This window comes from Sphaerodactylus townsendi, linkage group LG06, assembly GCF_021028975.2.
Source record: "Sphaerodactylus townsendi isolate TG3544 linkage group LG06, MPM_Stown_v2.3, whole genome shotgun sequence".
In the NCBI taxonomy this organism is placed as follows: Eukaryota; Metazoa; Chordata; class Lepidosauria; order Squamata; family Sphaerodactylidae; genus Sphaerodactylus; species Sphaerodactylus townsendi.
In genome coordinates, this window is record NC_059430.1 from 96,561,417 (window position 1) to 96,585,231 (window position 23,815).

The 23,815-nt window shown below is 45.7% G+C and overlaps 1 protein-coding gene across 4 annotated transcripts; it reads left to right on the forward strand.

Annotated features, from left to right (window-relative positions):
- Positions 1-22,466, forward strand: TEKT2 (tektin 2). 4 transcript variants are annotated; one of them, XM_048499371.1, is made up of 12 exons: positions 1-140; positions 1,060-1,153; positions 8,699-8,771; positions 9,558-9,725; positions 13,120-13,245; positions 14,175-14,380; positions 16,150-16,293; positions 16,751-16,865; positions 17,256-17,363; positions 19,163-19,306; positions 20,615-20,694; positions 22,056-22,466. In XM_048499371.1, exons 4-12 carry the CDS (start codon positions 9,570-9,572, stop codon positions 22,267-22,269), a joined length of 1,293 nt encoding a protein of 430 aa, XP_048355328.1. In that variant the 5' UTR covers positions 1-140; positions 1,060-1,153; positions 8,699-8,771; positions 9,558-9,569; the 3' UTR covers positions 22,270-22,466. The 4 variants fall into 4 exon arrangements, with proteins under 4 accessions (XP_048355328.1, XP_048355325.1, XP_048355326.1 ...); XM_048499368.1 differs by lacking the exon at positions 8,699-8,771; XM_048499369.1 differs by lacking the exons at positions 1-140; positions 1,060-1,153 and adding an exon at positions 3,356-3,421.
- Positions 22,467-23,815: the final 1,349 nt, after the last annotated feature.

The following is a 23,815-nucleotide window of genomic DNA, read 5'->3' on the forward strand; positions in this document are numbered from 1 at the left end:
TCCATGATTTCTCAGCAGAGGTAGACAAACTGAAAAAGGCAGAAACCTGAAGGTGGAGAAAATTGCTGGATCCCAGGGATAGGTTGTCTCTCGAGTCACAGGAGCCTCCAGAGCTCAAAAGCCGCTTTGGGAGAGCAGAGGTGAGAGCCAAGGCGAGCTGCAAGCCACAACCAACCTGGGAAAGTGAGTCTCGCCTCTCGCGAGAGCTCCAGAGCTCACAATCAGCTTTGCGAGAGCCAAGGCGTCCCTGGCTGGCTACGGCTCTTGCCGCTTGCAAGCGAGCGATGGGGGTGCGCAGGAGCGACTGGCCGCCCCCGGGGCCCCGCCGCCGCCGCTGGACATGCAATGGGGTTTTTCTCAAACCTGAGAAAAAATACACACACACCACCCACGTCCCTGCATGCTCAGCGGCGGCGGCGGGGCCCGGGGGCAGCCAACCGCTCCTGCGCACCCACCAGACACGGGGACAGCCAGCCTGCATCGCCCACTTGCAAGCGGCAAGAGGCGAGGCTGGCTGTCCCTGGCTGGCTACTGTTCTTGCCGCTTGCAAGCTGGCGATGCAGGCTGGCTGTGCCCGTGTGTGGTGGGTGCGCAGGAGCAGCCGACCTCCCCCGGGCCCCGCTGCCGCCAAACATACAATGGGTTTTCTTTTTTCAAACCTGAGTACCCTCCCCTTACCTGCTACGTCCCTGCTGGCTGTGCCCCTGTGTGGTGGGTGAGCAGGAGCGGCTGGCCGCCCCTGGGGCCCCGCCGCCGCCGAACATACAAGGGGTTGTTTTTTTCCCCCAAACCCGAGAACCCCCCCCCCCTTACCTACGTCCCTGCCATTTAGAAGCTCCTTTTTAAGGAGGGAGAGATGGTAGCCAAGAAAGATGTTCACGTGTCAAAGCACTCAGAGCTGGCAGACAAGAATGTGCCTAACTTTCATATCACCAAAGCAGAGCATTAATCACACACAAATAAACATCTCTGTTGCTAAGTTTGCTGGGCTTTCTAGTAAAATCAGGAAGGAGGACTGAACTCTATCGGGTGTGGCAGCTAATTTCCTTTTACTTTTAGATCATAGGTGTCAAACTCGCAGTCCTCCAGATGTTATGGACTACAGTTCCCATCATCCCCTGCCAGCATCATGCTTAAAGTAATCAAGTTTAAGGTAATTTTAAACTTTTCGTATTTTACTGGTCAATGACCCAAAATAAACATTCATTCAACTGAAATCTCGTGGTTATATCAGGGAACAGTTTGCATGGAGACATTTCTACTGGTATCTAACCAGTAGGACATCCATTACCTGTGGGAGTATCTCCCTCTGCCAAATGAAATTGTGCCTGCCACGTTATGATGCAGTCATCCTGAAATTTCTTTATGGTCCACCTTTCTCACTGAGACTCAAGGTAGATTAGGTAGTGCAAGTCTAATACAATCAACAACATGGAACATCAATAAATAATGAATCTGAAAACAAGCAGAGATCTGAAACAATGCATAAGCATTAGAACATGGCACATTAAATGAAGTTTTGCTGGGTGACCTTGGTTCATTCACACAGCCTTACCTATCTTATAGAATTGTTAGGGCAAAATGGGGAATGGATAATCCACGTACACCATCTAGAGTTCCTTGGAGGAACAGCAGGAAGAAAAATGTAGCATGTACCAGATATTACACAGGGCTCCATTAAATTTATACAGTGGAACTGTGTGGGTAATGATACATGCTTTGGATTCCAAGAAATGTTGTTTTTGTTTTGCAAACTATGCCATTATTTGTGTGCAGAAACAGCTGACAGCTTTAGCCCCAGGTAAGGATTGCTGGCTTCTGTAATTCCAGTCAAGGAGCCAGCATGATGTCGTGGTTAAGGATCTGAGAAATCGAGGTTCAAATCCCTACTTTGCCATGGAAATTTGCTGGGTCACCTTGGGCCAGTCACACACTTTCAGCTTCAACCCTGGCTAGTACCCTGTTTCCCCGAAAATAAGACATCCCCTGAGAATAAGACGTAGTAGAGGTTTTGCTGAAGTGCTAAATATAAACCATCCCCCGAAAGTAAGATGTAGCAAAGTTTTTGTTTGGAAGAATGCCCGTTGAACAGAACACCAGAGCATGCATTTGGGGAGCAGAAAAATAAGACATCCCCTGAAAATAAGACATAGCGCATCTTTGGGAGCAAAAATTAATATAAGACACTGTCTTATTTTCGGGGAAACACAGGTATTTGGATGGGAGACATCCAAGAAATACCAGGGGCGTGATGCAGAGGCAGGAAATGGCAAACCACCTCTGAACATCTCTTTCCTTGAAAATCCTATGAGGTTGCCATAAGTCAGCTGTGACTCAACAGCACCAAAAAACCCTTCCAGTTAAGAATTTTGAAGGGATTTGACTTCTGGACCTCTGGATATTTATTAGCTGAATTATGCTGGTAAAAGGTAACCAGTTTGAATAGTTACAACAGCTTTATTTCTTAATTTTTAAATCTTTTTAGTGTGTTAAGTAGATGCCTAACAACACACAACACAGACCATTTGGTCAAAATGGACTTTTTAAAAAAGCTTAATTGAAAGCTACAAACCTATCAAATTCAGGAAGGCTACATCTCAAATATAGAAGGCTACATCTGAAATATCTTCATAAGCAACTGCCAAGTATGGCTGCTAGTATGGAAATTGGTTTCGCATAGCTACTGTTGTGAATGCAAGGAACGCTTTCTGTATCTTTCTAGCAATACATATTTTGAACTTCCCTGAACAACGGGAAGCAAGATAGCACTATACATGGGCTTAGCCAAGATACCCGAGCCACATCTTGAGGTGGCCCAATTAGGAGAATGATAACCGACTCAGCAGCCCTGGAGACAACTGGTTGTCCCTCCTGGTACAAGTCAAGTTAGGCTTGGCTTCAGTCCAGTTGAGGATGGTTGGCCCTTGCTTGGCGTGACCAACTATCTTGAACCAGCCCAAAAGAGAGAAAGTCACACATGTTGTTTCAGATCTTCTGATTGTATGTGACTGACCTAACAAGCTTCCATGGCCGAGTTAGCATTCAAACTTAGGTCTCCGGATCCTAGTCCAGTAGTCTACCCACAATCAATTAAAGCCATCTCAACAGACAACCAGCAAGGCAGCAGGTGCAGTCAAAGCTGCTTAGCAGGCTGCACAAATCCCAGCTGGAAGTGCCCAGTCTCCTTTTTATATACTTCTCCAAGCCAAGCGATTCCCAGCTGTGAAGCCTTTTCTCTCCAGGTTGCCATAGATATTTCCTCCCTCCCTTGTAAACAATTGTAGACGGATTCCGATTGGTGTCTGGGGACTGTGGGTGCTTAGCAACAGCCGGAAGCGTGCTTAGAAACCAAACTGATAACAAAATAGCGGTAGGAAGCAGGGACCGAGAAGAAGACAGTGGCTGGAGGGGAAGAGAGAGGGTAAGTGGACGGCACTGTGGAGTGCGAGGTGGGGGTCCTGTTTTGCTATGCCTGACCCAGGTTGCTTAGACTTCCCTCAGCAAACAGCTTCTTTTCTTCTTCTGCCTAAACCAGGCATCTCCAACTGGGCCCTTTGGCAGTTTCAGAAGAGGTAGCTGGCAGCTATGGGCAGCAGTTTTCCTCCATTTGGGTACACAGAATTGGAACCCACCCCCCCACCCAAATTTCACCAAGCTTGGGGGTTCTTTGAAGGAGAGCCACCAGCTGCAGTGCTGTAAATGGGATGCATCTATCTTGAAAAACAGCTCCCCCACCCCCTGAGCCTTACAAAGATCTCCAATTGTATGTAATTGGACCAGGCACCCTATCCTCCCATTGTTTACAATGGAGGAAAGAATAGCCTTTTTTTCCTCCTGGGGAAAAGACAAGAAGCATGTCTGTGAGCAACCACAGGACAATGCTCTCCACCCCAGGAACCAGCATAAGCCCATCAGAACCATATCAGAACCCAACCCAGTGAAACCACAAGTCAAAGCCTAACAGAACCAATGTCAACACAACAAAGAAACACAATGCAAGAAAATCAAAATGTGGCACTTCTCCCAACCCAGATGAAGCCACAGCCCCGTCTAATGCACAGGCGCCCAGCAAAAACCAGGCACACTGGCAACAAAGGTATCTTCATTTTCCCAAGGAAAGAAGGTCTCGGAAAGTGAAAGGGAGGGGGTTCTGGGAGCACCCTGATCCTCCTCTCTCTGCAGTCTCACACAACATCGCAGCCTCAGTGGCTGAACCTTTGGTGCTGTGACTGCCTTCATCTCTGGTTCTCCTTTTCCCACCTCCCACCCCTGCAAAGAGGAATGATAAGCAGAAACACATTTTGAGAAGTTTGTGACACTCCTGCGGGTTCTTCTGGTTTCTACTGTGCCCTTTTCGTTTCTGACAAGATGACGAACTGTTGTGATGTGGCTGCATTATTCTCAGCATGCAATTTCGGTTTGGGGTGGCTGGTCAAGGACTACGTGAGCTGAGCATCACCTCCACTATCCCACTATGCCACACAGCTACTAGAGTTCAGTGGAGGCTTTTGGGTGTGGGTGGATTCAGAATGGCACCAGGGATTAGGGAGGGGACCACCAATCTGTTTGGGAAACTGCCCTGCCACTTGTTCCTACTGATTTGTTTATTTGGGGAAGAGTTCTTTACGTCAGCTGCCCAAGACAGACTCTGAGAGGATACAGTTACAAGCACGGGCTCACTTCAGTCAACCCCAAGTCCCAGAGCAGGGTAGTTGAATAGAACCATGTTGACCTTGATGAAGACCAACTGTTCAGCATTCAAGCGAAGCAGGGATGATCGATGTGGGCTGAGAATGCAGAGGCGTAGCTCCAAGGGGATGGGTGGTGGTGGTGCACGACGCACTGGGCACATGCCCCTCTGGGGGTGTGGCGGGGGCGTTCCAGGGGCGTTCCAGGGCGGGGTGGGGGTGTTTCGGGGCAGGGGCGGAGGACACACCACTGCACCGGGCGCTTCCCCCCCTTGCCATGCCTCTGTGAGAATGTCACCCAGATGGGGAAAGACATGCTCACTCAGCAGAGAGAAGAAGAGAACCTCTGGGCCACGTGGGAGAGGTCTGGTCAGATCAACTCCTTCATCATCCAGTAATTCAGTAGATTCATGGATCGCAACTCGAAGGGTTCTGCAAGGTGTACTCCCTCCCCATTGCAGCTGCCATATCTGCTCTCAAGTGCTTTGTCCAAGTGCCTGCTCAAAGTCCTCCATCTCCAGGGTCATCCTAGTGGTTGCCCTGGGGGACCTCCATTTAGTGGGAGAGGTGGGTGAAGAAACAGCAGCAGAGCTGCTTCCACTCCCACCTCCTCCTCTTGCAGCAACAGGCCCCTTTGTATTTGCTGGCATGATGGGAGAGCTCATGTCTCCAGTTCACAATGATCCTGCCCTTGATGTACAAGTCACACACAATTGCCAACATGTAGATCTCCTGAGGATCAAGGCAGGATTCCACACCATCTTGCAGCCTTTGGACCAGTGTGCAAACTGTTGGAAGCAAGTCTGCACGTTCTCCAGCTGGCTCTAGAATCATGGCCAAGTTCTCATGAGCCAATTGGATCATGGGAATGACCAGAACCCATGTAGCTGAGTCAGACAAGAGCAACTGAGTAAAGTCCTTAAAGGGCTTTTGGACCAGGTGAAACGGGCAACATGGGAGAGTAATCCAGCAAAGGGGAGCTCAGCAGAACCTGCCTAGAAGCAAGGTGGTTGGGGGGAATTAAAATTTGAAGCCCAGTTGCCAGCTCTGCGACTGGATTTCAAATGGTTTTTTCCTGGTATTTTTTAAAAATCCTAAAACGCAGAGGCGTTCCTCCCATTGGGCAAAGTGGGCAGTTGCCCTGGGGGCAGGTTTGTTTGTGGGATTTTTTGTATTTTCAGTGTTTTTCCATTGTTGGCCGGCAGAGGGTGCAGTCTTTAGGCTAGCAGCACCACAATTTCAGGGATGTTTTGCGAGACTCTCCTGATGCTATCACCCAGGTTTGGTGAGGTTTGGTTCAGGGAGTCCAAAGATATGGACTCCCAAAGGGGGTGCCCCATCCCCCATTGTTTCCAATGGGAGCTAATAGGAGATGAGGCTCCACCTTTGAGGGTCGATAACTTTGGACCCCCTGAACCAAACTTCACCAAACCTGGCAGGTATCATCAGGAGAATCTTTTACTGATACCACCCAGGTTTTGTGAAGTTTGGTCCAGGGGGTCCAAAGCTATGGACTCCCAAAGAGGGTGCCTCATCATCCATTGTTTCCAATGGGAGCTAACAGAAGATGGGGGCAACACCTTTGAGGGTCCATAACTTTGAACCCTTTGAACCAAACTTCACTAAACCTGGGTAGCATCATTAGGAGAGTCTCCTAAAGATACACTGAAAGTTTGGTGCTGCTAGCTTAACAATTGCACTCCTGCCAGCAGGCACCTCCCAAATTTCCCCAGATTTTCCTTTTAAATACCCCCCCCCCTTTGACATGGATTGAAAGGGAGAATCTGAGGTTCCCAGTTTAAACATTGCAAGTGATGCTGTATTAGGGTGGGGGAGAATCAACCCCAAAATAGCATCACTTCCAATGTTGTTTAAACTGGGAACCCCAGATTCTCCCTTTAAGGTAGATTTAAAAGGAGAATCTGGGCTCCCTAATTTAAACACCATTGAAAATAGTGCTGTTTGGGGGTGGATTACAGCATCACTTGTTTAAACTAGGGAGCCCAGATTGAAACATTGAAAGTGATGCTGTTTCCCCCAATTGGGGGTACTGGATACAACACCATAAAATGTTTTCATAGCAGTAATAAAACATTTTGAAAGCATTTTTAAAATGTTTTCAAAAAATATTTCTGCTGTGTGGCATGGCTTATTGCTGTGCTCAGATTTGTGAGTTGGGGCATGTTCTATAATGTGATCGTGACTTTGAAACAACCTGGTGTAAAAAATCATTGCTTGGTCACAGTGGGGGAGGGTGGCTGCCCATGGGGGCGCCAAACTCCAGTTTGCCTAGATACGCCACTGGGCGTAGGTACAAGGGGGGGTGCGTGTTGCATTGGGCACGCGTCTGGGGGGGGGGGGCATCAAACTCAGGTTTTGCCCAGGGCTCCAGTTTGCCTAGTTACGCCACTGCTAAAACGGGTTGTGGAAACTGTGCTGAAAAGTTGAAAAAAGCCAAAATGTTTTTCGGCTTTTTAGCTTCATCTGGATAGCTGGAATATTTTTGGCTGAAAAAAGCTAAAACAGCATTTTTCAGCTTTATTTCCAGTTCAGCCTTATCCAGATGCACAGCCCTACGTGAATCCTCCCTGTCCAAGATAACAGTTTCTCTAGCTAACCCTTCAGTCAAGAGAATGAGGAATCAAGTCTCTAGCTCTACTGGGTGTTAATCAAGGAATCAACATCACAAAGTATAGAATCATAGAGTTGGAAGAGACCCCAAGGGCCATCAAGTCCAACCCCCTGCAATGCAGGAACACACAATCAAAGCACTCCTGACAGATGGTCATCCAGCCTCTCTTAAAAAACCTCCACAGAAGGAGACTCCACCACACTCCAAGGTAGTGCATTCCACTGTCGAACAGCCCTTACTATCAGGAAGTTTTTTTCCTGAAGTTTAGGTGAAATCTTCACCTTGAACCCATTACTCCTAGTCCTAGTCTCTGAAGCAGCAGAAAACAAGCTCGCTAGGTAGGACACTCGCAGATTGACACTTGCCAAATACAGTAGCTTTGGCAGCTGCAGCCAATGTACGGGGTTTTAGATTGAAGCACAAAACCCAAAGAATACCACAGGCTATAATTAATATGGCTTACTAAAACGTGTGTAAAAAATTATAATACAAGGTATGTGGTAATATGGATATATTTAACAGTTATGCATAAAGTTATTTATTATATATATGGTAATATAGACACTTTAGGCAATTTTAAATAAAAGGTATCATATAAAGACAAGATAAACATTAATTACTTTAATGAGACTTTGAAATTGCTTTGCTTTTGCTAAGTTTGTAATGTTTGGAATTAAATCAGTTACAGAAAGCATCAAACAGGTTTTCAAATTTGAATCAGTCAGTCGTGACCTCAATTTGTTCTTAATCATTTTCATGGATGAAAATGCTTGTTCGCATCTGTATGTTGTTCCAAAATGACAGATATACCGGTAACCCTGAGCAAATTTTCTCAGTTCTGGAAAATGTTCACAGGGCAACGATCACCAGAAATTAATTATATTAGAAGCATCTGGAGTGATGGAAGTTCATTAAATTTCATTTTCAATTAAAAAAAAACTGGTTTTGAGATCAATAAGTTCCATTTGTATGTTCCTAGGCATCATCAAGATTTTTTGTTCAGTAAGTGAAAAGGGATTTATAAATGTATTTATGCAGCAAAATCACTAAAATGACTGTTAAAGGCTTCTTGTAATAATCTGAGTTTCTCAGTATATTCTGCAAAGTTGCCATTATCTTCAACAGATTCACTATGTTCTTTAAATATGGAAATTGACTTACATCCCATTTTCTAACTGGGAGATGAACAGTTTTAATTTCATTTTGATTGAATTTCATTTTGAATTTACTATGCTAGGAAACAATTAGTTCTTGCCCTGCAGTTTCAAATGTAGATCATTGAGGTGGCTGGTAACTCAACTAAAAATGCTAAATCAAATAGCCATTTCTCATCACATAACAGAGCTTTTTCCTCATGCAGCTTATTCTTCTCTTCCAGAAAATTAGGAACACTGTCTTTCAGTTTCCAAAATCTACTGAGAACTTATCCTCTAGAAGTTGAATACCTGGAGGTTTGTAATAATAACTGCACCAATGGCTCAAAACTCAATTATCATGTATTATTCTTAATTGAAAAATTAATAATAAGAATGAATAAATAAACAATAATTAATTAATACTAATTGATAAGTATGTTGCAAGATAACAGTCTCTGCGTGTCATTTAACCATTCATTTGCAAAATCAACAGCAAACTTGCACTAATGGGCTTCTCTAGCCCACACTTCCCAAAATCCTGTCCCTGTTGGTTTCAGAAAAAGCCAGCATTTTAATAGAAGCCAATGTCCCTTCTAACAGATCAGTCGTGGTATATAGTGTGGGTACGTGCACCTGTAGAGATATGTAATAATAACTGCACCAACGGCGCAAAACTCAGTTATAATGTATTATTCTTAATTAATAAATATTTTGTCAGATAACAGTCCTTGTGTATTATTCAGCCATTCATTTACAAAATCAACAGCAAACCTTTTTGCAGAAGTAAGAACTTATAAACCTCTAAACTTTTTTTTAGAGAGGTAGTATCTTATAAACCTCTCCTGTTAAAATAACAAACATCAAAGTTTGTGGAGCTAAAAAAACCCTGGGTTGGGTCACACCTCATCACAAAAACTCCATTTGCCCCGGCCCCTCCCATGTAAAAAAGAGAGAATTCCACTACAACACCTGGAATGAACTCAACAACTAACCTAAATGCATAATGCAGTGTATAAATGCTTTACAGTCTCGTTGTTAACAATTTCCCAATGCTTTATAGATGCAACTAACCAAGACTCCCACCCCCCCCATCCCCTATAGTAAGAAGCTGCCATGGCCACTCTGAGCATGAAGCCAGGCCAGAGGTTCACACTCCCAGACTGGTACACCAACTTTGACCTCATCTCAACTAATGCCGAGCGGCAGCGCTCCGCGTCCCACCAGATCAGACAGGAGGCTCGTATTCTTCGCAATGAAACCAACAACCAGGTGAGCAGGCATTTTAGCTTTTTGTGTGTGGTTTACACAAATCCTCTGTTGCTTGTCTATCAGATGGGAAAAAGATAGAAGATTTCACTATTAAACGACTCCTCATATAAGAACCTGTTAGGGTACGTTCTACACTAAAGCTTCAGAAAGTTCATTCAGGATATTTTCATGCAGGTTATCTGCCCCAGGTTCAATACTGCTTGGAAATGGTGTCTGCCCCCCCCCCCCCCCGGTGGTGCTTTCCCAAAACATTGTGGTGCATGTATGCACCTTGTAGCATTTTCCTGGCTTTTCTCTGATGTTTCTCAAAGTTGTTTTCACTTTCAAGCTTTGGGGAAAGCCCCGGTGGCTGCTATGTGTAGGTGAGAAAGTTTGGATTTTTCCACCCATCTTCTATATATATATAAAGCTATCCGTGTATTTGTTGATGACAGGGTACCTCAGTCTCCTGCCCCCAGCAACCAACTTTCCCTCTCTCAGCCACCTTGCACGCCTTCAGCTCCCACAGCACAGCTGTCTGTCTTCACTTCTTTCTTGCACGTTACCTTCAATCTCAATCTCATCTATTACTCCCACACACAACAAATACTCTCACACACATTCCCCCCAATCCTCACACATTTCACTCTGCCCTGTCCCACACACATCCACCTCTTCCTCTCACACTTCAGTCTGCCCTCCCTCATATTCAACCATTACTTCCTCACACATATTCTCCATATCTCTCTGACTTTACTAAATCATTTCCTGCACTTAACCTTCAATTGCTGTCTCACCCATCTCCTCCTCACCCACTTCACACTGCCCCCTCTCACAGTCAACCATCACATACACAATTCCTCACCCATATTCTCCACAGCTGTCTGCCTTCACTTACTCACTTATAACTACAACAACAAACGCCCTGTCCCTCACACACAACTCTCCACCAACTCAACCATCTCTTCTCTCCCACTGCAAACAACTAACTCTGCAACTACTCCACCACCTGCTCTCTCCCACTGCGTCTACCTCACATGTTCATAGTCCTCTTCGTGGCTCTCAAACACTGTTGGCCAGCCTTCTCTACACCAACTGCCCAAATTGCAAGACAAACCCCGCTTATTTTTCCCAACAGACCAATTTGGTGATTCTACCTGCTCACTGACATTTGTGCTATGAGGATTTCAACTCTACCCCAACTCTGCCATCCCTTCTCTCCAAATTCACATACCTAAGCTGCACATCAGAGGTGGGATCCAGCAGGTTCTCACAGGTTCCCGAGAGTAGGTTACTAATTATTTGTGTGTGCCGAGAGGGGGTTACTAATTGGTGATTCTGCCACGTGATTTTTGCCTTAGTTACGCCACTCCTCTCAGCAGTAGCGCGCAGAACTTGAAGCTGTCTAGCAGGAGGTGCTCCGGCGTGCGTGGCAGCCTGCGCCTGCGTGCATTCATTTCTCACCCAAGGACCGGCGCAGTGGCTGCGTCCTTGCCACAGCCCCGCCCAGGAATGCCCCGTCCCTGGAATGCCCGGCCACGCCCCCGTCATGCCCTGCCCAGCCCCATTGGTGCTACGCCACAGTTTGAATCCCACCACCATGGGAACCTGTTACTAAAATTTTTGGATCCCACCACTGGGTGGCATGCAAGGGAAGAGAGGGAGGGAGAGGAAAGGGATGGAGGGGGAGGCATGCAAGGGAAGAGAAGTGAGAGAGGGGAGACAGTGAGGGGCATGCAAGGGAGGGGAGACAGGGGGCCCAGCATCTTGATATGACCCACCCACCCTAGCGGAGGAAAAGGGAAGGGAAGGAGGGGGAGGGGTGGCATGCAAGGGAAGAGAAGTGAGGGAGGGAAGAGAGTGAGGGGCGACATGGCAAGGGAGGGGAGGCAGGGGGCCCAACATCATGATATGACCCACCCACCCTAGCAGAGGGAAACAGAAGGGAGGGAGGGGGAGGGGTGGCATGCAAGGGAAGAGAAGTGAGGGAGGGAGGGAATAGAGTGAGGGGCAACATGCAAGGGATGGGAGGGAGGGGCCAGGCATCCTAGATTCCCTGAATACTGCGGTTACAGTTAAGAAAACCAGGCACACATTACTCAGGAGTAAGCTTGGTACAGCAACCGTGACATACTTTGAATGGCTGCGTCGCGCCCCTCAGAGGGTTTCCTCAGAAGCGACACCAGTTGCCACCAACCAAACTTACTCCCAGGTAAAGGGTCATGACCAGCCAGCCTAGATGTGTGGGAGGGGTGCCTTTCCATTCCCCACCCCAAGGAATGCGGGCACACACATCACTGTCATCGCACAGTATCAGGCTGCGTGTTTGCATGAGCACGTACTGCTGGCCTCTGCAATTGATGCTCCTACTGTTCCTTTCCCATTTCACCACAATAAGCCACAGCAATGCGTGGCCGGGCCACGCTAGTATAGTAATAGTTTCCCCTCACACAGGCCCATTGCATCTTATCTTTTTTCTATTCAAACTAATCTGCTTGATTTATTATAGGAACTCCATTTCGGGATAGGACTGAGTAAATGTAGTTTCCTAATCTAGTCTAACTAATTAGGATGCAGGGAGGTGCAGGCCCTGCATCCTTCCCTCATTGTTGCAAGATGGAGAAAAATGTCTGCGAGTGGAGAAGTGAAAATGAGAAAGAAAGGAAGTTTCCTGAGAACAGCAATCTGCACATCAAAGAAGTAGTGCCAGAGTAGTAGAGAAAGGAAGTCCAGTCCCTTGACCACTTTATCTCTGTGACGTTCTAGTCAAGTCCCTCTTCAAAGTCTGAGGTTGAGACAGTACTTCCAACCCTTTTCCCCTTTAAAAATAGGCCTTGGGCCTTTCCCCACTTCTCCTGCTGCCGCCGTCGCTGCGTGCTGCTCTGAGCGCACTGCATCCCTGGCGTGTCCGGGCGTCCCCACGACCCCGCGCTCTGTGCGGGGTCATCCAAAGGCGCCGTTTTTGACAGCGCCAGGGATGCCGAGCGGCGCTAAAGATGGGCGCAAGAAGCGGCAGTGTGTCGGGTTGCTGGCTCGACTCGCGTGTTACAGCCTTACACCCTGACGTGGGGAGTGCAGTGGGACCCCGCGTTACTTGTGGAGAGTAGCGCGGGGCTTAAGGTAAGTGGGGAAAGGGCCTTTGAAACATGTTTGGACATATCATGCATCAGAATAGATTTTTACTTTTTGGATACTCCTATGAGCTTTTGTCTCTCCTCTTGGTTTAGTGTTCATTGTTTGAGTTATCAAGGGTGAGGGATTATTTTAGTTCTTTGCTGCTTCGCTTTTCTCTGCCAGGACCAAGAAGGACAGTCTTGAAGTCAGGTTGTCCCTCCTCCTCTCTGTAAGACCTGAACAATCACAGACTATATGAAAGAGTAATTTGAACCCTTTGCCTTCCCTCTTTCCTCTGCAGACAAAGTGGGACGAACGTGACAACCGCACACGTCTTAATGAACGGATTGATACTGTCAATCAGTGGAAGGAGGCCCTGGACAAATGCCTTACAGACACTGATGTTGAAATCAATACCTTGACCCAAGTAGGTTGGCTTACTCTGAGCAGGTGGAATAGTCTCATGTTTAAACACCTTCTTGTGCAGTGCTGGGCATTCTGCAAAAAAGCCATTGAACTGGGATACAAAATGCACCCTCCTGAGAATCTTAATCCCCCTCCTGAATCCCAAGATTCTATCTAGCCCTTAAGACTGCGAAGAGAGGGATGACGCCTGTTGAATGTTCAGCTACCAAAAGGGAATCTCCAAAAGGTTTTTCACTGGATGGGAGTTCTCTTCCCTCTCCCTATGTTTGGCAGACCCAAAACGATTAACTGGTTGGAGAATTTGTCTATGAGGAAAAGCTAAAGAGTCAGCTTTCCAATGAGAAAAAAGTTGACTGAGGGGAACATGAAAAATGTTTATACAATTATGCTCAGGATACAGAAAGTGGATAAAGGAAGCTTTTCCCTCTCTCTCCCATAGTGCTAGAACTTCGGGGCAGCCAATGAAATTGTTAGGAAATATGTCCAGGACAGACCAAAGGAAATACTTTTTTACTCAACATGTAGTTAAACTGTGGTAATCATTGCCAATGGAAGTAGAATCATAGAGTTGGGAGGAGTCATACAGGCCATCTAGTGAGCATGGATGGATTCAAAAGGGGGTTAGACAGATTCATGGAAGGGAGGTCCATCAATGGCTACTAGCCACTGTGAGTAAAGGGAATATAAAGGCAGCAAATTTCTCCTAGGAGTCACTATCAGGGGAAGACCTTGGCATGTTTCTCCACCTGCCAAACTCTAATAGAATCTACTTGGGCCCACCTCTGAAATATTTCCAGAGGAAACTTGGTTAGTCTGCAAGACTCACTCAGTATTCTGTCTATAGTTCTGGATCTCCCGTCATATTTCTAGAGAGGTGAAAAGAAACAGGCAATGTCAAACCCTTACTCCATTTTAGTTTCTCCTCTTCAGATGAAGGAGGCGGCAGAGCATGCCCTGCAGGCAAAGAACTTGCCATTGGATGTGGCCATTGAATGCCTCACCCTTCGGGAGAGCCGTCGAGGCCATGAAGTCGTGCAGGACCCCGTTGAGGATGAGCTGCACAAGGAGGTGGAGGTGATTGATGCAGCCAAGAGGGACCTCCAACAGAAAGTGAGCGAGGCCTTTGAGCAGCTCTGGTGAGCCAAGGGACTTGGTGGGTCAAGCAGAAGGCCTTACATTGCTCAGTGCAGGGCTGATTGCTGGGTTCAAAACTGCACACTAGAAAGTAAAAGGGAAGAAGTGTGTGTTTTATCCAGAAGGTTTAAAATTGCACAACCTTTTCAATCTTTACAATTGCACAACGCTAATTAGTCCCTTCACTGAGAGTGTTTGTTTATTAACAAGGGGCCACCACAAAACTCGTTGGGGGGATACTATCCCGCCCTCCCTCACTGCTGAGCCAGAGTGAGTCACCATGGAGTTTGGCACCCACTGCTGTTGCTGGCATCCAGGGATTTGTTGCAGCTGCTGCTAGGTTCCATCACAGCACTTGCACTGTCTGCACATGCGCAGAAAACATCTTTGAAATCTTTAATTTTTTTTGTTTTAATGGGGGAGAGAATTTAAGTATCTCAGATTGTTCTGCAAACCTGAGGAGTCCCTCCGTTTTGCAGAAAAGTCTGTTTAGCATTGGTGTGGTTCTGATCTGTCGAAAAGTCTGGTTAGGGTTGGTAAGGTTTGATCTGCCTATTTAGGGTGTATCGCATATCACTGATAAGTATACAGACAAGTAGCAGCACACAAGGATTTGTGGGAGGTGTTTCTCCCATCCACTTTTTTTCTCTTTCCCTTTCTTGAAAGCCCTGAAAGCCACCCCCCCTTTTCCTGCTTAATTCTGTCCTTTTAATGTGGTCAATCTCTGCCTGGAGATCTCCTGAAATCACAACTGATCTCCCAACTAAAGAGATCAATTCCCTTTAGGGTTGCCAGCTCCAGGTTGGAAAATTCCTGGAGCTTTGGAAGTAAAGCTTTGGGAGAGGGAAGGTTTGGAGAGAGAAATTACTTCATCAGGCTCTAATACTACAGACCCCACCCTCCAAAGCAGTCATTTTCTCCAGGGTAACTGATCTCTGTCATCTGGACAGCAGTTGTAATGCAGGGTGACCTCCCATCCCCACCTGGAAGTTAGCAATATTAGTTTCCCTGGAGGAAATGACTATCTTGGAGTTGGGAGTCTATGATTTTATGCCCTACCTGTCCTCAAACTCCAATCCCAGGCTCCACCCCCAAGAATCAGATGAAGCCAGGATGCAGGATGAAATAGACTATTAGGCTTGAGTCCTAGGACTCCTATTAGGTTGCCATCTTTATGCGTTTTAGATTTTTTGGAATAATTTTCATAATATTGAATTTTGATTTTTAACTTTTATGTCAGATGTCCTGAGCCCGGCTGCGGCCAGGAAGAGCGGGGTGTAAATGAAATGAAATAAAGTCTTTAGGAGTTTCCTAACCCAAAATTGGCAGCCCTATTTCCATCCCACACAACAGCCAACAGCCAACCTTTATCTGCCCCTCTGCTAAAGATTTTCCTCTCACACGTCCTCTGTCACAGCCTCTAACTAGGAAAACTGTAACCCAGTTGTGTAGTGCCACTGAACCATGCATGGAATCTGTGGTTGCCTAGCAATGGCCACTGAGGGAATCTGTTGTTTAAAGCTATGGGAACTCCTTTTATCTTTTTTTGGGTTTTTGACACCCCTCCTTTTTTGTCTTGCCTGTTCAGAGCTCCACACACAATATTTAAGTATCCTCAGATCTGCTCAATTCTGTTATTAGAATATAATATGTAGTTTAATTTAGAAGGAGGACAATGATGTTTGGCTTCCTTTTCATAGTATCTACCTTCTGCCCTTCCTTTTCAATCATGGCCCCTAGTTTGAGGCTGTTCCTTGTTTTCCTTTCACAGCCTCTTGCAGGAAGCCCGCCATCAGCTTAATTTTGACCATCGTGGAAAAATGGAAGCCCTGGAGATTGACCGGACTTGTGTGTCACTCAATGTCAACTCACCCAACATCTCATACAAAGTCAACCCTACTCGAGTGCCAGTTGGGTAAGGGTCTGCCAATTATGGCGTCATGTGAGAGCCATTCAGAGAATCCCCCCTTGTCCTGCTTTTTACAGAAATAGTTAACTTGCACAGCAGATATTAAGTTTCCTGCTTATGCATTGGCTGGATAATTCTGCTACCCCCTGCAAACAGACCTGCATTAAGCACAGAGTTATGCAAGAGAGAGAGCAAGACTGGAGCACTGAAGATAGTCCACTAGAAGCGTTGTTGTTTTTCTGTGTTTGGGGCACAGTTCCCATGTGGTGTGGGGTTGGGCACCTTGCATGGGCAATTCCTGTCACCCATGAAAACTGTAGTATGTGCTGTGTCCCCCAAAAGGTTCAGCAAATCAAAATCCCTAACAAATATCTCTGGAGAGATAACAATCTGCAGAGAAGAATCTTGAAAACCCAAACTCTTTCCAAATGACTGAACCAGCTAATCCTTTGGGCTGTTGTAGATCTATCACTCCAGAGCAGTGGGACCAATATAGCCACTACAACAAGGACCGAGCTGAGGCAGAAATGAAAGCAGCCGCAGAGCTGAGAGAAGCAATAGCTCTCACTATTGCCCAGGTAAGCAACTGCGATTTCCAATGGATAACAAGCCATTGCTGTAATTTAAATGACCACTTAATGTTTATTTTTAAAAACTAGCATCTTGCATTCTGGCCACACCCAACAAATAACATCTAGCAACAGAATGCATGAGGGAATGCATAGGCAGAGGGTCAGGACTTTGCAGACGTCATATGCTTAGTTTCTCATGACTCCAATTAAGTTCAGATGCCATCAGAGGTAGTGGGTTGATTTAACCCTTTTTCTCCATTTCCATTGTGTATTTTGTGATTTTAGGTGGTTGATTGAAAGGCAGGCTTCTGATCTTCAAGGGATAAACTGAAGCTTGCTGTTGTAGAGCAACAGCATCTTTCCATCCCAATGTGTTATGTGCATTCTTCTCCCTAGACAGACAATGAACTGGAAGCTCAGCGTGTGGCCTCAGAATTTGCCTTCCGGAAGAGAATCCACGAACTGGAAAGAGCCCTTGATGAACTGAGGTGGCAGGAGAAAAATGTGAGTCTCTGGATAGTATCAGACCAGCAAATGTACCAAGGTATAATATGAAACTTCAGGGCCAGAGAAGCTCAGGTTCAAATCCTCACTCAGCCACAAGGCTTACCACATAATCTCTCTCAACCGAAACTACCTTTCAGAGTTGTTGCAAAGTAGAGGGATGGGAGAGAATTGCATGAGCTGCCTTTCTGTCCTTAGAGGAAGGGAGAGGTGAACATTTATATCTAGGAACTTGCACTGATCCCACAAGTTTGTGTTGAGTCATGTTGCCTGCTGTATCTCAGGGTGCTCATTCTCCCACAATTTCTGGGTAATCTCTCAGTTCCGAAGGATCAAAAATTATACTCTCTCTGGCAATTAATGTTCCAAGTTGATACACCGGAGATATCTATACCTGAATTCTTAATTGGGTCTTAAATTCAACCAGTGTGCCACTAAGTGATGAGTGTATACAAGTTCCTGTATAGGGTCCTGTATGTGGCAGTATGAATGTGAGGCAGTATGGATGTAGACTGTTGAGAAGGGGGACTCACTGGAAAGAGATTTTGGCACCCTGCCAATGCCACTGTTTGTTGGGCCCTAACTCTATGTACTTTATAAGCACCAGTCATCCAACTTGCTCCCCACCCCACTAACTCTTTCTCTGCCGTTTTGGGAGTGTACTTTTGGGAGGATGTAGAAGCCGTAAATAAACAAGGTACAAGGGCAAACTATTCCTTCCAATCCTCTTCTGGGGACCAGGCATCTGATACCTGGCTGTACACCCAAGAATCTGTCTCATTTCTCCTGACCCTTTGGAAAAACAGTGCCAGTTCTGGAGACATTGCACATTCTTCTGGTCTGAGAAGAGCAAGCCCAGGCATTAGTAGTGTCACAGAGGAGGCACAACTCTCTGTGCACGCAGCTGAAATGCTTCTAAATTTTTTCTGCTGCATGCCACTACCTGAGTTGTTGTGCTGTTGGGTCATTCCTGCCCAAGAAACACACAGTGTGTCCATTAAAGTGAGCACTAGAGTTAAGGACAATTCTCATAGACATCATAAAGCTTTAAGCAACGCTGTCTTGATCATTTTTTTGGGAGGGGGGATGCTTCTTCCCTGGCTACCAACAATTATTTGTGTCTTTTATCTTTAAAGAAGTTGCTTGTGCTGTTAGGGCTGGTAACCTCAGCTTTGACCCAAAACCCTCAGATATACTCCTGCTTCTAACAATTCTTGACCTACCCTAGATGGCCAGGCTTTGTCAGACTGGGAAGCTAAGCAGGCTTGACCCTGGTTAGTAATTAGATGGGAGACCACCAAGTAAATCCAGGGTTACTTTGCAGAGGCAAACAGTGACTATCCATCTCTGTTTGTCCCTTGTCTTGAAAAACCTATGGGGTTGCTGTAAATTGGCTATGACTGGATTCAGCCAATCCTGAAATGCTCACAGCCTCCTCTTGTGACCCCACTTGATGAGAGTGGCCTATTTTGACTGTCGTTTGGGTCCTCATTAAGAGGGAACTGATGAGGGGCAAGCCAGCATGGTCTAGTGTTGGACTGAGATCTGGGAGCAGGTCCAGGTTCCCATCCTTTCTCCGCCATGGAAGCTTGCTGAGTAACCCTGTCTGGCAGCTGCCCCTGCCCCAGAGATGGTTGTGAGGGAAAAAAAGAGGAGAGAAGAACAGATCCCCACTGAAGAGAAAAGAGGGTATAAATATCTAAGTAAACAGGCGCTTCTGGAGCTTGCTGAGCATCCTGCCTGGTGCCATGACGACCTGTGGTCAGCCTCTCTTACCATCATGACCTTGATTTCCTCAGACCCTCGAAGAAATTGCTGAGATGGAGGCAGACATCAGGCGTCTGCAGGAAGATCTCCAAAAGAAGGTCTGGAACCTAAAGCTAGCTCATACCCGCTTGGAGACTCGAACTTACCGGCCCAATATGGAGCTGTGCCGTGACCAGGTACTATGATCAACAAAAACAATTGGTCTGCTTTCCCTTAAAGAGAGAAACATCTGGAGTGAAACGGCCAGGGAACAAAAATGGGGAACAGAAATATTTTTCCAATTCAGATGTAAACAAATTAAATATTTAAATAATGCTTGCAAAAGAAGGCAAACTTAATATGGACTCGCACTGGGGTTTGTCCCTGCTTTAGAGCCCACATTTAGCCCACCTAACATGATGGATTTGCAAGCACAACAGCCCAGGAAACTATTGATAGACTATATTTATATATGTGAGGTAGGAAAATGTTCCATCAGAAGACATTTTTCAGCCCCACTGCACTGAAAGTGGCCTCTAGTCATTGGCCCAGCATAAAACAAGGCATTGAAACATCTGCTGGTCTTGATTGCGGGCCAAAACTACACATTTCATCTTTCAAGAATCTTTGATTCAACTTGGAGCTGTATCCAGAGTGGGTGCACTGTCATTCTCAGAGCATTTGCTTGCCCTCCTGCAGCTTTTGGTTTTAATTTTTTTTAAATTAAAACCAAAATTTTAATTTTTGGTTTTAATTAAAGCCATTGCAGAGTTATACCAGTCTAAGCCCATTGAAATCAATGGGCCCAGAATGGAGTAACTCTTCTAACAATTGCTCTATAAAGCCTTTTAAATTTAGGATAAGAGTATTTCATTTAAATATACACGCAAGCTTGTTTTCAGAAATGGGAAGGTTTATAGTTCTAAAGAAAAGATTTCTGGCACCTAATATTATCCAAAAATCATGGGTGCATTATGTGCTCCAACCTCACTTCCTTCCTTCCCTGCAATACTTTCTCCCTTGTTCAAGATAGATTTCTCAAGATCACTTTTATCTTTGTAATCTTGAAGTATATCTCCCAATCCAGTGTGACGGTGAACATAACCAGTGTGATGTAGTAGTTAAAAGTAGTAGGCTGGGAACTGGGAGACCCAGGTTCCATAGATCCCAGGCCAGCTACCCTCACTCAGCTAAGGCTACAGAAAGATACCATGCATGGGTCTCAAAATCTGGGCAGATTCTGCTGCCGTAAAATGGAGGAAAGCCAGGATTCACTCTTTGCTTTGAGAAAGGAAGTAGGAAGCAGGATACATTTTGGTGAGCACCTGGTACTCACTGGTGGAACCAAGTTGGAGATTGCAGATTCAGGTTATTCTTTTCCCTCAGATTGTGTCAGCCTAGCCATGGTTGAGGTAGCTGAGCTAAGCTGGCAGCTGGAACAACTGCATCACCTAATGTTGGCATTCAGTGCTGATTAACCCTGGTGGTCCTCAACTGTTTTTCAGGCTCAGCATGGATTGACTGATGAAGTTCATCAACTGGAAGGAACAATTGCAGCTTTGAAGCAGAAGCTGGCCCAGTCACAGTACGTATCTCAGTTATCTTTTAAGGACACAAAAAGAAAAGAGGATCCCTTAAACCTCAACCGCTTTGATTTTGGCAGCTCGGCAGGATGTCATCTTGATTCAGCAACAAAGCTGTTGCTGCAAGTAGACTCATGGGATTATTCTTCAGGAGCTCGTAGATATCCAGCCAACAAACCTGTCCTATGTACAATGGAGCTAAATGGAATCATGTATTAGAACCTCTACCCACGCAAGTACAAGTATAGCATACATGTAAAGAAGAGCCCCACAGAGTTGACAGAGCCTTGTTTTAAACCTGATTGACTTCCCACACTATTATAACCGCATGAAGATTCAACAGTACAATTAGATTGTACAGATGGGAATGGGTGATGTTCACACAGATGTCCTCTTCCCTGCTGTGCTTGTTCATGCTTGTGCCCTTGTGTGTTTGCCTGCATTAGCAGGTTTAAAACAAGGTTTAGTTGGATCTTGTGGGGTTCCTCCATGCAGAACCTGAGCGTCTGACTGGATTGAGCTCAAGTTAAGCTTGCCAAAGGCATAGCCTTTTATAATTCAAAAGATAGCCCTATGTGAATGACTTTGCTATGAGAACTACAAAATGGTTCTGAAAATGCTCTTCACATTAATAGTAGTTTTTGAGGAAGGGAGCATCTCTGTGTCCTACAATCTGATTTTCAGGGGCTGCAAGTAGCAGTAGTTTTCTATTTAATGCCGGGGGAGAAATTATGCATGATGTATACACACAACAAATGCATTTCCTCTTCTACAACAGTGTAAATCCTTGAAGGGAATTAGCCATGTAAAAGTTTCCTGTCACGGAACGCAAAATCCTGGTTCCTCCGAGGTCATCAGTCCTTATTGACCTACAGCTATCAAAATAGAAAATACAGTCTCACAAATGTCCCTCCATTGAAAATTGAAGAGTTTTTTTCTCTCATGGTTCAGCACCCATGCCAAACAGATGAGTGCATATCTAGATGCATGCTGAATAGGTTCTTTCGGTTTTCTCCTTCGAGAGACAGGTGCAGTTTAAATCTTTTTGTAAAAAAAAAATTACTGTCATCTTGTTGATTTTCTCACACATCCATTCTGCCAGCAGAGACACTTTCTTTTGCAGAAGTGGCCTTCCCCTTGTGCAAGGCTCTCAGAAGAGCATCTTACATTGTAAGTAGGTATTTCCACAGAAGCCAAGTGTCTCCACTGGTGGAATGGATCTGTACAATCTAATCCTATTTTTTTTCTTACTAAGTCTTCTTCAAAAACAGTTTGGACCAGCAGCATATTAATTATAAAAACAAAGAGCCAGAAGCTTTGATTCAAAGGTCACCCCTAATCACCTCATCTTGGCTTTCTATAGGGATGCTTTGGATGCTCTCTACAAACACTTGCACCGCATCCAGACAGATATTAGCTACAAAGCTAACTCTCTGATGCTTGATAACAAATGCATGGACTCCAGACGGAAGCTGACAGTCCCTGCTGAGAAGTTTGTCCCGGAGGTGGACACGTTCAACCGGACCACTAATCGTACCCTCTCACCCCTCAAGAGCCGGCAGCTGGAGCTGGCATAATATACTGGGCTCAGGATGTGATCCCTGGAAGAATGCTGAAGGGAGAACTGCTCCCCAATGGCTGCATGCCAAGACAACCTGCCACCTGTGATAAGTTTCAGTGTTCGTTTCTTTTTCTTTCCACCCCAGAGTTGTATGCGTGCTTTCCAATTTTTTTTACTGTTTAAAGTGGTAACCAATAAACAAATTTGACCTCAGTGTCTGGTTTTGTTGTGCCTTTGGTCCTCTGCAAAATGTTTCTGGCATTTCAGATTTGTTCCCAGTTTTAATGGTTGTTTCCCTTTAAATTTTGTAAGATACGATGTGGGAAATTCAACCAGCTTCCCGTATAATATGTTGTAACAACATCAGCAATAAAGACAAGTCAGTTGTCTAGGTGCATTTGTACAAGAACAGGTCATAACAGCTTGGCCTGAAAACTTTGCTTCTCAGAATTGTGTAACATCCAGACAGGTAAAAAGTTCTTGTGAACATCAAAGTTCATGCAACATTTCATGACAACTTGGTTAGTCCTAATAAAAAGCATTAAACAGATTTTGTCTATGATTGCAAAACTTTTTCTTCTTTCAAGAAACCCAATTTCAGCCAAGAAAATAGACAACTATCAACAAGGCAATACCAGATAATTTGGCTTTAATTGACTCTTACCATCTGCAACACCTTAATTTCAAACAGCGCAATCTAAAGAGGGGTTGAAAGTGCTGCAGAGGCAGTGCGACCCCAGCACTGGCGTAAATGCCAATTGAATTGATGTAAGAGACATTTACTCCAGGGCCCGTACACATGGGAGCATGACACAGGGGCACTGACGCAGCTATTGCAGTTGCTCACCTCCAGCACAAGAGCCAAAGGAATGTGTAGGGGTGAGCCCGCGAACCCAGCAGAACTGTAGAAGGAGCGCCTGGCATGCCGGTGCCGGCTACGGCCTTCTGGGCGCACACCACTGGCGTAATGCCCACTGGGCAAGGTGGGCAGCTGCCCAGGGCATCACCTTGTGGGGGGCATCAAAATGCTGGGTTCGTTTTTGGGTAATTTAGTGGTTTTCCATTTTTGGCCTGCAGGGGGTGCAGTTTTTAGGCTAGCGGCACCAAAATTTCAGCGTATCATCAGGAGACTGTCCTTATGCTACTCCCCAAGCTTGGTGCAGTTTGGTTCAGGGAGTCCAAAGTTATGGACTCCCAAAGGGGGTGCCCCTATCCCCCATTGTTTCCAATGGGAGCTAATAGGAGATGGGGCTACAGTTTTGAGGGTCCATAACTTTGGCCCCCCTGAACCAAACTGCACCAAACTTGAGGGGTATCATTAGGGCAGTCTTCTGATGAGACCCTGAAAGTTTTGAGACTCTGCCTTCAAGAAATGTGCGCTCCCCACAGCCTGCAACCCCCATTGACAGCAATGCAGAAAACTCAATGCAGAACAAAGATTCTTGGGCAAATTTCTAGGATGTTCCTGCAGGGGGTGCATTTTTGGATGTATCGGCACCAAAATTTCAGGGTATCATCTGGAGATGATGGCACCCCTCAAGCTTGGTGCAGTTTGGTTCAGG